General features: G+C 32.8%; 1 protein-coding gene across 2 annotated transcripts; it reads right to left on the bottom strand.

The window, feature by feature from the left end:
- Nucleotides 1-15: 15 nt before the first annotated feature.
- Nucleotides 16-11,080, bottom strand: LOC122282900 (protein HAPLESS 2). Of its 2 annotated transcripts, XM_043094965.1 has the most exons (19): nucleotides 10,792-10,928; nucleotides 10,105-10,210; nucleotides 9,883-10,026; nucleotides 9,402-9,490; nucleotides 8,141-8,180; nucleotides 7,662-7,719; nucleotides 7,506-7,566; nucleotides 6,858-6,936; nucleotides 5,618-5,752; nucleotides 4,943-5,137; nucleotides 4,737-4,817; nucleotides 4,555-4,655; nucleotides 3,625-3,742; nucleotides 2,783-2,815; nucleotides 2,572-2,665; nucleotides 2,370-2,458; nucleotides 1,607-1,722; nucleotides 664-764; nucleotides 16-575 (listed from the first exon to the last, which is right to left on the bottom strand). In XM_043094965.1, the coding sequence occupies exons 2-19, from the start codon at nucleotides 10,126-10,128 to the stop codon at nucleotides 103-105; spliced, it is 2,031 nt and encodes a 676-aa protein (XP_042950899.1). In that variant the 5' UTR covers nucleotides 10,129-10,210; nucleotides 10,792-10,928; the 3' UTR covers nucleotides 16-102. The 2 variants fall into 2 exon arrangements, with proteins under 2 accessions (XP_042950899.1, XP_042950897.1); XM_043094963.1 differs by lacking the exon at nucleotides 10,105-10,210 and having other exon boundaries at nucleotides 10,792-11,080.
- Between the last annotated feature and the right edge of the window lie 3,006 nt (nucleotides 11,081-14,086).

Here is a 14,086-nt window from a genome sequence, read left to right as displayed (position 1 = left end):
AAAAAAAAAGAATCAGAGGAAAAGATACTAAATAATTGAGGTTCTCCAAAATTTGTGTGAAACGAATTAAAAATATTATAGATGATACCATTTTTAGCCCCACTATTCTCTCCGCTTTGTATGCTGATATAACTGTGTGTCATTCAGCAGCCCACGTTTGCGCTTGATAAATTCATCTTGCTTCTCTTCATAATGTCTGCTTGCTTTTAACAATCCTTTCATAGCCTCTCTTTCCTCTTTCCGCTGCTGAATGGTACTTAAATTCTTATTGCGGCTATGCTTGTGCCTGTCCTTATGAACATGATGCAGATAGTAATTGTAATCAGTCTCTCTGTCAGAGTGGTTATGCCTTCGTTCATTGTAAATGCTTCTTCGCTTATTTTGAGCACTGTGCTTATGGTGCCTCGGATGCTCATGATGCTTATGAACATGAATTCGAGCGTGGTCAAGATCAATTTTGTGCCTCCGGATATCCCTGCTGCTACTCTGATTATCGGTCTCAAAATGATCTTCCCACCAGTCGTAAAGAGGATCAAAGAGTCCTTTTTGATGTAAAAGCCAGAGTAGAACAAGAACTGCAGCTCAGAGTACAGTGTATTATATATCGTTTTCTTACTCCACGGTCAGCTTACTTCTCGGATTAAAAATATAAAGAAGGTTTACCAGTTGGAAAAATTGCCAAAAGTAGACCAAACATCACCATCCAGCTCATACATATGTACTGAATGTGGCACCTGAAGTCCAAAAATCCAGAGCATTTCCTTCTGCTCGAGAAAAAATATGGAATATTAGTAGGTGAACATATATACATATATAGCCATGATTACCGTGAAAGTAACATAACGGTAGCAATTTACAACAGACAAAACACTTCCTTTTTTTTCCCTTTCTGATTTAAAAAAATTTCAAGCAATTGCATAAGAGAGGGCCATCTAAAATACCCACCCCCAAAAATTATTCTTTTCTTTGGAATGAACCTCAAACGAACTTAAAAATTCAGAAGGGAAAATTTCCTTCATCAGGCAAAATGAGAAAATTCTTTATTATTCCGAGAGCAAGAGCAACACTTCTTCCTTTCACATGAAAGATCGATCCTACTACGAATTTCACCCATTAGACCCGTTCTGATGTGAGAGAGTATTATTCCCGCAATACTGACTTTCTACCGTTGCAAAATGTGAATCGTCAATTGCTTTATTCCAAAGCAACCTTTTCTTAAGTGTGTCTAAAATTGCTTCCAAATTTAAAAAGATGGGGAAAAACAGAATTTCTTGCAAACCAATGTAAAAAAACTCACACCAATTTACAATATGTTTCGTTACTATTACGATATAAAAGTAGCCAACTTCAAGGAAACAAAATAATATATGACAATCACAATCATGCACATCCACATATCAATTAATATATTGATCATATAATTATACCTTAACAAAGCCTGGAATTTCAAATTAGCTGGGTTTCAAATTTTCAAACTAGTTGGAGTTTTCTAAGCATACAATATTTAGTATATCCCCTACTTATAAATATACTTTTTAAACAGAGATACCGCAAAATAAGTAGTAAATTTAAATTTCTATGTTTGTTTTCCTTATAGAAACAATACCTGCAAGTTTTTCCTGTGATGAAGTCTACCAAACTTTTCCATAGTTTGTTCCAAAGGCTTACAATGGACTCAAAGAAACCATTGATATCGTTCTTTGGTGGTTGAAAAGGAGTGATCTGCTAAAAAAAAAAATTAGCTACTCTTGAATCCACATATATTGCCACAAAGATTCCAGAAACTAACTGGGAAAAAAAAATTGACTAAAAATTTAGTGTTTTTTCCCCTTCGATGGGATCACGTCATTGGCTAGACCAATCCTGGACAAGTGCAGTCCTCCTAGGACCTATCCCACCATCAGGCTAATACAAGAGCACAACAGAATCTTGGGGTGGGCCAAAGAGAATTATCGAGTAAGTGGGACTAAAATTTAGCATCTTAGACCTTTGGAACACAAAGTAAACACCGTGTACTTAAGGAGCAACTACTTGTAACTCCACTCACAATCTCAAGTAAAAAGTATACTCTGTCTGCATTATAGCCTTCTCTGAGACAAAAGTTGGATTGTTTGTTCATCCTAGCTCACATGGTCATCCATGGTTCCATATTTACGACTGGTTACAAAACCACACTCAAATGGAAATCAGCAGATTTTTCCCTTGGGTAAGGTACAATTCGATAGTCTTCTCTTGAAGGTAGGTTACGTCCTATGGGGTAGGATTACGATCACTGATAGATTTCGAAAGCAGAAAAGAGAATAAGTGGCCCTTGGGGAAAAGAGATTAAGTGGCCCTTGGCTATCAAAAGCTCAAAACTACCACCAAACCTGTGATCCATTGTCAAGAACAGTAGCTGTAGTAGTAAATTGGCACTCGGCTCTATCGACTTCATCAAAATTAGAGTCCTTTAGTATTGCTGCATTAAAAGAATATGAATTCGGACCAAGATTTAGTATCTGCTTCCACCTTACTGATTGTTCTAAAAAAGAACATCCCACTGATACGGTATACTTCTAGCATTTTTCATACCTGAACATGAATATTTTGCAGCTTGATCGGTGGTTGGGTAGAGTTTAAATGATCTATTTGCAATTTCTTTCGGCTTCATAATAAAGAATTGTTCCTGTAACCGTCTAAACTTTCAAAACTGTATCCTCCATGAATAACTAATAATAATGCCGGCGAGAAACTAAAAACATGGATGCAACATTCTTTGTAAACATGGAAAAAGAATAAGTACCTCCATGAGGGTGACATCTCTTGAGCAATCAAACTGCCAGGAAAAATCATCACGTGTAATCACAGATTGCATTCACTGGGGCCATGGTTACAATAAAGCTAGATAAATCTACAATTATTTTCATGGAATTTTGATTACATCTTTTCTATTTAATATATATAATTTCTTCAAGCTGTACCGTGCTGTATTCCTACTCGTCAAGAAATACATATAGTAGCAATTTTATTTCCCTCCTTGAGACAGAAAACAAGATAAAGACAACAGTTTGTGGATAAACTAGTTCACAAAAGTTTCAATTTTATTCTTCTTTTGGTATTTAAAAATTAAGCGTTGGAGGAGCTGACTAGCAGAGAAAACACTAGGTGGACTCTGTCTATTTGCAGTTTCATGATTAACCAAATTTAAAAACAATTTTAAAAAATGTAATATATCCATTTTTCAATTATAAAGGAATATATAAAATCTTCCGTGTGAGCAGCAACCTGCTGCCAAAAAATAAACTATAACCATAAATCCTATGGTTCTGAACTTTTAGTACATGTGAATCCCAAACAACAGTAAACCATCCTTATATACCAGAATAATGCACTGGATAATCATAATTAAGGAAAAAAAGCAGCATAAAACAACATTAGTTCTGAAAATACAAAAAAGGCATTTGAAATTTCATGGATACATCCTCTGGTATTTAATCAACCTAATGTCTATCCCAAATTAAAGGCAAATATCAAACCCCCAATCTTTCCTTAACAAGACGCTGCATTCACCGAATCACCAGCATTATCGTTGATGAAATCATTTCAGTTTTATGACAACATGGAGGAAAAGTTCAATAGTGATACCGTTAAGCTATATGATGCTTCCACTTCTCCAGTATTCTTCGTTGTGATTGTAGCCACTCCAAATTGAGTAAGGGCTTCAAATGTTGGTATGCTGACGCTTAAGATTTTTCCAGGACTCCTACACAATGTATGGAAAATATTTAACACAATGATATCTAATAAATGAAGCTTACTGTGTCAAAGAATGAGGTTCTGATAAGATACCAAAATCAAATAATAAAGACCCCTCAGCATGATTTTAAAACAAATATGGTATCATTTATAACTACAATAAAAGAAAGTCGCAAACATAAGCACAAAGCCAAAGGCGAATAAATATGTTAGAATCAGGAAGTGTTTGAAGTTATACCCTCATACTAGATACTTTGAAATTGCTTGGAGGTACCCTCAAATAATCTTCTTCAAAATTGACTCATCGTAACATCTCCAGAAGTCATGAAAAGTTTTTGGATGTTTTAAACTTAGTATTATATCTGTGTTCAAAATTCAGAAAAACAAAAAGCTCCCATTGAGGTCAGCATTTTGGAAAAATCAAAAGGCATAAGACTAACAGCTCTCGGCTGCTAAATTTTCATCTGTTCTTACCAAAATTCAAATATGTTCTTCCCATAAATAAAATATAAAAGGTGCAGTAAACCTTAGTTTTAGTGCTTTTTAAAGGTTCAAAGAATTTAGAAATAACTTCTACGGATTTTTTCTTTATCTAAAACTTTAAAACTAATTCTTCGAAACCATAAAGGCAATTGTTATAGATAATAGATATGACCACTGAGGTGTCAGCCCATTAGAAACAAGGTCAAGTTCTTGATAAAACAACATCCCATGCAGGCAAGATTCAATTAAACAAATATTGATGTATCCATGAAGAGCATTTTTTCATATTATTACTTCCACGTGTAGTAGGCATGGACATAAGAAAATAATATTAACCTTTGGTAAACATATTCTATGTCATCAGCACTCAGCTCTATCAAGAGATTTGTATTGAGAACTTCAGTGATTCCTATGGAGAATGAATGAGTCCCTGCATCCTGCAGAAAAATCAAAATGAGAAATTGAAAGAAATAATTGAAGTTCTTGGAAATGTGAGTCAGAAATTACTGAAACATAACTGGATGCTGGTTTATCCTTTCAAACCTCCCTTCAACACCATATAGTGGCAACTGATTCCTCTTAATTCGGTTCTGGTCAGCCTGCCAGAAACAAAAAAAAAAAAAAAAAAAAAATTATCCTCAAGTGTAAGAAAACTACAAGGTGATCAAATATTGTTAACATAAGGAACATAAATTAAAGAAGGTGCTACTGCCATTTGACTAACCTCTTGAAAATTCCACAACTGGTTATGCAAGCAACTCAAAAATGGAGAAGCACAAAAGTTTGGCTGTCCATTAAATGCCTCATAACTGATCCCAATTTTGTTACATTCAATGCCGTCTAAGGTAAATCTCACCCTCTCAAGCAACATCCACATAGAAAAATTCCTCCCTAAATTCTGTGGTTGGCCAGAGTCATCCTTCCACAACAGAAAGAAACTTTCAGCCGTATATAAAAATTTGAACGACCATTTCACTCCTTGCTCAATTAACACTCAATAATCAACAACAGACGATAAATGAGTGCCATATCTGCAAGCAATAAACTAGAACTTTCTAAGAGATGACAAATAGAAGTGCCATAGCCATTAAAATTGGTCAACCATAGAATGTATTCCACACTTGGTACCTGGAATAAGTATTTAAGCTCAAATGTTTTTTATTTTCTATTTTGTAAGTAGTTGGCTCAAATGTTCAAAGAGGCACAACAAGAAAGAAGTGTTATAGGCATTAATATACTGTTGGCCTACCTAGAAAGTTAACTCCAACAATTTTTTTATACGCAATACCATAAAAAGAATAAAACACAACTAGAAGGATGAAAGGAATGTCTTGTCAACATTTTATTTCTTGCACTGAAAACAATGGATATTGATCGTGGGTATATCTTTGAAGTATACCTGCCTGGGTATGACGAGGTAGAAGTCTTCAAATGATGGTATATTTGTATATCCACCAAAATCACCAATAAGATTAACCCTTAGGAAATTATCATTGGATGATACTGTTCTGTTTTCAGGACCCACAGCCACTTCCTGCTAGGCCAACAGAGTATCAGTGGATAAATTTAATATTATGGAATTTTGTTTCAACAGAACAAAAAAGGAAATAGTAAACTGAAGATTCAAAATTGCATGACTCAAAATTATTCATTGATGATGTGATTACTTCAAAAACACACCTAAATGGTTCCAATCTATGGGAGATATATCCGTGTCCAACACAACAAAATAGAAACACAGAATCAGAAAGATAAAACTATAGTCTATAACCAATGAAGCCAGTGAAAGCTGCACATAATTCTCTTTTTGGAAGCTAAAACCAAGACTCCAGTAGATCAAGCAACCAGACCAAGAGTTCTACAATATCTACCGCCTATACAAGGAGACGTAGAATAACATGCAGAAGCTTTAGTTTTCTTTAACAGCCAAATTCAGTGCACCTAGTTGACTTCAGCGGCATTTTCTTGAAGTTATTAGCAAGTCATGCTTTGATTTCTTTTCAAGTTTATTTCTATACTTTGTTGTTATTTCTTCCTTTATTTTGTTATAAGGCTTGGTACAATTTTCCTTTCCTTTCCTCGAATCTTTAATATATAAAAAATTTGAGATCCTCATCTTCCCTTCCATTCACTAAAACCTGCAACTTCATTATCCTGGCAATTCTCCTATTAATTTAGCATGTAGTCCACCAGGGTAGTGTTAGATCTAGGAAAAGATATCCCACCAAGCCAGGAAAACGCAATTATTTCAATATCCTGGCATTTTTTTCAATGTTTGAATCAGATCGTGTGGTATGAAGTCCATGGCAGAAAATGAGCACAAAAGGTCAGATGATGTATCTTCTTTACATGTAATGTGAGAGGGGAGTCAGTATTCATCAAGCAATCGTTAAGTAGTCATCTCACAAGTATCATCACATGTGTGTTTAAATTATCCAGATATGTCATGAATAATTAATTAAGCAGAAAAGATAAGTTGTTTTGCCATCCACTCAGGAATAATTGAACATTCATTATCTACCAATTATCTCTCTCCATGTAAGTTAGCCATATATATCCATGCTTTGTTATACCAAAGATGCGGTAGATGTGCTTGTTACCAGTGTAAAGTACAAGGATCTTAAGGAAAGAAAACATACCGAAATTTTAGATCCAGTCTTGACCTGAATACGAACACTGAATCCCAATGATCTCTGTCCAATACCAAACACATGGAACCTAAGTAGATAAAAGTGTCTATTAATTATGGCATGATGTAAAATGATTTTTAACATATAAGGAAACAACATAAACAGTATCTTGAGTCTTGACAACGCAGATTTTAATATAAATTGAACCTTTCTATCTGTCGTCCAGGTGTAAGTAATGATGATTATGAGAAGATTAGACAATACTGGACTCGATATGATCTCAATTGTGAGCTTCTTCACAGAATATGTTAATTTAGTATTTAAATTTGATAGATCATATAACAAAAAAAAGTATCATCATATTTGGTAACTTATTGATATATGAAAATTGAAATTTGCAACTTAAAAACTACTCTAAGAAGATGTAACATGTAAAATTTGTTAATAAATAATTAAACAACAGAACACATATAGCAACCATTTTCTAGTAAATATTGCCAGAACAATCATATAACAACTAAAACAGGATTATATAAAAATGGATTGATATAAACAATAAAATTGGCATCCATGAAACATTCATAGACTGAATATCAGATTATCGATCTGCATAGCAAAACATAATCAAGACAAAAAGAGGTAACACAATGGTCATACCAATCGCCTGGAAATCGGAGACAATGTGCAGTGTTGGCCTTTCCTTTCATCAATTTGTCAACTAAAAGAACAAATTTAATAATCAACTACCAAAAAACAGTAAGACGTATCCTGCACAGAGAATTGAATAATGATCCACAACACAGAACCACTTACAAAAGTTTCCACATGATGAAGGCACCCGCCGCTGTGGCCCACAGGGACAACATGTTGGCTAAGCACAAATGACATAAAGAGGAGAAAGCAATTAAGTACATAATGGTTGAAATTTTTTAAAAACATGAGTAAAATTGGTTAATCAAGTTTCAATGTGGTAAATGAATGTCCAAACATAACGTACATGATTGTTTTCACTTAGAATGATTCTAATTCTAAGCTGCAACATGACATATACAGCTCATGTCACATAATCCAATTCATCAAGATAATATTTGAATCAAAATGAAGTATGTGAGGCTCTGACTATGTTTATTTCAATCATTTATATTCTAAGTTTCAAACTTTTAAAGATATTGTAATAATTTGTTCGTGCTAATTAGTAATTAGGAGATCATATAAACAGCTATAATAAGTATTATTGGTACTATAAATAAAATGACAGGGCCAAAATTAGATCCAAGATGGTCGAGATGCACCTGGGTATGCTCAATAAAGTGACCTTTTTCATCTTTTAACCTACAAAACAGACACAAATCCAGTCAACTCCTTCCTGTGAATTTGTGAAGCAGCTCATAGATTTGTGCAGAAGTTTACTTCACCAGAAAATATATTAATTCAATCTTTTCAGTGAAAATACTATAGGGTTAAGAGAAAACAAAGAAAAGTTAGAAATAAAAACAGGCTACATAGTTATTCCTGAATCAAATGTCACTGGCACGTTGCTAGAGTATTATTTATAAGGGCAATCCTAGGCATTGATTATGTACAAAATATATATAGAAGCCAACCACTTTATGCTAAGCTCTTCACAATCATTCCACAATCTCTCTTTCCACTCTCTTCTTTGGGTGCCTTGGTTCAAGTCTTGGCAAGCCCCATTCTGTGTTGTGACCCTGATAGAATTATTGACCTCCCTGTAGCCATCAATGCCACAAACAAATTCCGTTCTCTAGTAAGATGGGACTAAATCGAATTTGATATCACCATTAAATAGAGATTAAAGCATATCTTATGGATATCGAATCATCAGAACGTTTATCAAATATGTAGATCCTGTGGTTAGGTGTCTAAGGACCTTTTTTTGTTATGTTATTAAACTGCTGAGAGAGACAGTACTAATCTAATCTGATGCAAAATTTTTAAAACAAATTGATTGAGGGAAATTGACATTTGGCAGAAGGTTTGTTGTAAGGTGAGGTATAAGCAGAGTTTCTATGTGCAACGTTGTAAAATCACTTGACAGGGATGTCAAGAAATTACAAACAGTCATTAATATTCAGAGCAAATAAAATATGACAAGATGTACCTTTCCCTTTTTCTTCTCTCTCCCAATTAATAAGTTGCATGCATCCAACAAGTTTGAACTTACAACCTCATTCTCAACCCTGTTATTGCACGGGGGAGGATTCATCATTTAAGCTAGAGCTTATGGCTTCTCTTACCTTTATATGCAACTAGATATATTTAAATATGCCACCAAATATCTAACAATAATTTTCCTTGAATCACTGTTTTCTACAGTAGAGCAAAAACTGTCAAAATCAAAAGTCCGAGATAGAAGTATAAACATAGGAATGGCACCATTATTATTTGAACCAACAAGTCTTTCACCATGGTTAAAATCCAGATATTGAGAATCATATCAAGAATGGAAATTTTAAATTGAAAAAAGTCCCGGGGGTTTTTTTTTCCCGGGGGGGGGGGGGGGGGGGGGGGGGGGGCTTAAAGATTGCTTGCCTCTCACACATCTTCACAACTTTTGTATCAGCATCTGGCTTGCATTTGCGTGTCTTAACATATAACTCCTGGGGTTTATAGGGAACATCCTGGAAAAAATGTTGAGCTAGGAAGTGTTATTAAAATTTATTAATTGATAGTCATCGGATGTAATAAGTAGAGACTTTACTTGACCCGATCATCTAGGATCTGTAAAAGTCTAAACTAAAGATAAACATATCTCCTAACAATTCCTCTGCCTATCAGCCTCACATGGAAACAATTTTGCAATGAACATTCTGTTTATTCCTGCCACAGTAAGATTAAAATTTTTCACTCTTTACAAAATAAGCACTTCTTTGGAATTAGAAGAAATAGAATAAACACTCAGAATATCATGAATTACTTCTTATCATATGAATGGGAATGTTCTCTAGAACAGTAAATACATGCTCCCACAGAAACACACACAAAATAAATAAATAAATAAATAGTCCCCTACCCGTATATATGTTAGCTGATACATAGCGTATGCAGCAGATTTGTTGACAGTTAGCACTGGTGGTATTCGCAGAGTCTGCATCATGTTAGTTGAGTTCTCCTCCACCTCCACAACTTCTGCAACAATTGAGGCCTCACCCCCGCTCTGCATAATCAAAACAGAAATTGCGTGGCATTTAAAAATACTATGCGGGCAATGCCATCTAAAATAACTTGTACTAACTTTTAAGTCTATACAGGCTGTCATTGCTCAGCACCCGCCTCCTTTCAATTCACAACTATTGACCACTATTCTTCTATGTTATGGCACAAGTACTGTTGACCTATATCTACAAAGTAAACAGAGATGCTATTCAGAATTGACGATCAAAATCTATGAATGTTCCAAATTAGATCCAATGGAGTTCTAAAATCGTGAACATTGTTCTTAATTGAAGAGTTCAGCTTTAGTCACATTTACACTTATCACCAAAAGGATTCTTAATTTTGCCTTAATGCCTTGTATTTCATTTAGTTGCATGCTGAGGTATGGAGTTACCCTTTAAAAACTGAAAATCCTAACTCTTTCTTCTCATTCATAAGTTAAAATTGGTCCTTTTCCATTCACTTTCAAAAGTACCTTGCAACAATCTTAGATTTAGAAGATTAATACTATTAAGAATCGACGACAGACGTAACTATTCAATTGCATTAAATGAGACCTTCACTTTTTTCGTCAATTTCACAAACACCATTGCTACATTCCTTCGTCATTTTCGTATTTTATCACCAGAGAAGATATTGGAACTGGAATATATCCAAATTTTAACCAATCACAAATACAGCTTTTCAAAAAAGTCCACCCTCAAGTCAGAGATACACAGAAGATACAAAATGTTAAGTTGCAAAATAGAAAAGTAAGAAGAATTACGGAGCCACTTGGGACCGCCATATTCAGGACGATCTTCTTGGTGCAGTTGAGATTATCGGAGTCCGAACTCTTCTCGCACTTCTCGAGCTTCGATTTCGAAAGGATCTGGACTCCGGCAACACTACGAGGGACAAGAAAACCGAGAAACAAGATGAGAAACAAGATCGTATGCTCCATCTCTTGGGGTGTCGGTTGAGGGTATCGTGAGATTCACTGAGTCTTTCGTTTGGGTTTTCCAAAACTGAGCGTGTAAGAGTTAACAGTAAGTGACTCGAAAAGGGAGGGAACCGGTTTTGAAACTGTCAATTAACGGTTTTCTTTTTCTTTTTTATTTATTTACGATGTGAGCCAGCAGTTGGCAAAAAAGTGCCCAAGCAGTACGACATCGTTTGACATGCCATGGGTTGGTAAGGATGTAACGATTGGATTTGGCTCGGATCAGTTCACTCTTAAGAAATTAAGAAAACATGTCTCTTTGCAAAAAAGAAAATTAAAAATAATAATAATAATAATGTCACCAAACAGAATATGAGGAATTTATAATGTCTCACATTTAACAAATTCAAATTTAATAAAAATTGGAGTCAAATTAACTTTGCTTGTAATTATTAATATTTCTTAAAAGAGAATTTCTAGAAAATTTTCTATTGACAAGTATGTGTGAATAACACACTTAGTACAATGCTCATATGTTATAGTTTGATTTGAGATATAAATTTTAAAATATAAATTTAATAAATCAAATATTATTATTTAAGTGATATATATAATATACTTTATATACCAATTTAAAAATTGAATAATTCTTTTTAAAATTTCGATTTTGATTAGATAATTACAATCTCATATTATTTTTTGTTATTTATACAAATCTTTTAGCAGCTCCAAATATAACATGAACATTTTATTGGCTTGCAAGTATAAAAGTAAGTTCGACACTGTTATGTTTGGATGTCAAACCTATATCAATGTACCTAAAATTAAGCATAGAGGGAATTCACTTTTTTTTTTCAATTTTTCATAAAAAATTAAATGCATCTTAACTTACTTCATATATTTAAACACATATATTAATCTACCTTATACATTCAAACACATTTCAATTAGAGTCCACAAAATATTATATTCATAAATCAATTCAGTAGATCACCCCAACATCCAAATCATCCTAATTGAAATTGAAACTGAAACTGTATGTCACCGATCAAGATCTGAATTGAATTAATATATAAGTCAAATGAATATTGATTATCTTGATGATAATGTATCGGCGTGAAGTTTGTATGGTAGGTACTTAATATCCAAGCCTTGAAAAGGTACCTAATATCCATCTTCCAAAGAGAGTGCCCACAAATCTTGGTCCAACCTCAACGGGTCATTCCCATTCATATTGACCAAGCGTCACGTTGGCAAGTTACAAAATAATTTGAATCGTGATACAATTGAGTACAAGCGACCTAAACCGGTCCACTTGCTATTTTTCACATCATAGTAGTTAAGGGAATCGTGCATAGGCAATTTTTCTCTTTATATATACATATTTTATCATTTTAAATCACATTTATTATATCATATATTTTGAATAAGAGTATTACTATGTATAGTTATTTTTATATATTATTTATGTACTTTACTGATATAATTGATTGTATCAATTTTTTTTTAATAATTAACTAATCACATCAGTAGAACACGTAAAAATGATTGTACCTAATATTTTTGTAAAATAAAAATAATGTTAGACATACTTTTAATGCACAAATCTTATAAAAATATTTTATAAAAAGTAATACCACCTATCATCTTATATAGGGGTGGCAATATATTACATGATTTGTTAACCAAACATGAACACGACACAATAATAACGGATTAGGGTTTAGTCTTAAAAGATTTGGATCAAAACGGGTTGACTCGTTATTGTACGATTGCTTAACGGCCCAACCCGTTATGACACGTTAAGAAAGTTAAAATTACAATTATAACCTTATACCTAAAAATAAAATTGTTATAATTTCAATTTTGATATTTTTATTATTTAGATAGTAATTTTTGACTTGTAATTAGCTTTATAATTTTTTTAAATATTGTGATTTTAAAATTTATATAAAATTATACTAAATTTAATCAGGTTAAATTAGTTAATTTCAGACATATTCAACCAATTTATATAAATAGTTTGAAATAGTTAGTATTGTGTCGTGTTAACATATTTTGTAATATTCACTAATGGGTTTAAACGGGTTGACACGACATATTCCGTTATGTTAATAGGTCGTATTAGGGTTTGAGATTTTGACACGATAAGCTTAACAGGTCGGGTTAGGATTGAGTTATATAGTATAATATACATGTTTTGATAAGACACGACTCGTCAACACGATTTGACACCCCTAATCTCACATCATACACTTTACATATTTTAATATTATTTATTATGTTATTTTATTATTATTAAACTAATTGAGTTGTTCTATTTATCATTCATACACCACATATTTATCATAGAAAAAAAAATTAAAATAGATATAGTATATAGCACTACAAGAAATTTAATTTTTAGGGACGAAATTTCTTAGGGACGAAATTAATTTCGTCCCTAAAAGTACTTTTCTGAGACGAAATTTTAATTTCGTCTCAGAACATGGAAAACCTTATAAATCCGTTCGAACTAAAACAAATTAGTTCGAACTTGAGATTCTGAGACGAATTAGGTCGTCTCCAAAAATCTATACCGTTCGAACTAATTAAATTTAATTCGAACAGAAAATTAATTAATTCGAATGCAATATTATTTGTTCGAATTAGTATTAACGTGTTCGAACGGTATTATTTAATTGAAAAGATATATTGTTAAAATTGTAAGAATACATATTTTTTCTATTAATTTTTTTATCATTTCCAAAGTAAATAAAAAGTTCTATATATTATATATTATGATTTACAATGAATTAAAATATTTACAAATTCATAAATAATTAATTTTATGTAATTAATTTAAAAATATTTTAGTTAACTAAATATTAATTTAAAGATAGTGTCATTGTTTCAATTATCGTGAACACTAAGTATAATGAGAAGAAATGTGTTATTAACAATAAAGACTAGGCTAGCAAACACTAAAAATAAAAACTATACTGCATTAATAATTACATTCCAAAATGAGTTAGACGTTCTATACAACATAAAAAAGTAAAAAAATTACTAACAATATTTATTTATTATATAAATCAAAATCCTCCTGTAAAGTTTGCAAGCGTCCTTCTAGGTCCTTAAGCTTCTCCATCATGGGCTG

The sequence above is a fragment of the Carya illinoinensis genome, chromosome 11 (genome assembly GCF_018687715.1).
Source record: "Carya illinoinensis cultivar Pawnee chromosome 11, C.illinoinensisPawnee_v1, whole genome shotgun sequence".
Classification (NCBI taxonomy): Eukaryota; Viridiplantae; Streptophyta; class Magnoliopsida; order Fagales; family Juglandaceae; genus Carya; species Carya illinoinensis.
This window is presented reverse-complemented; position numbering and strand designations above follow the sequence as displayed.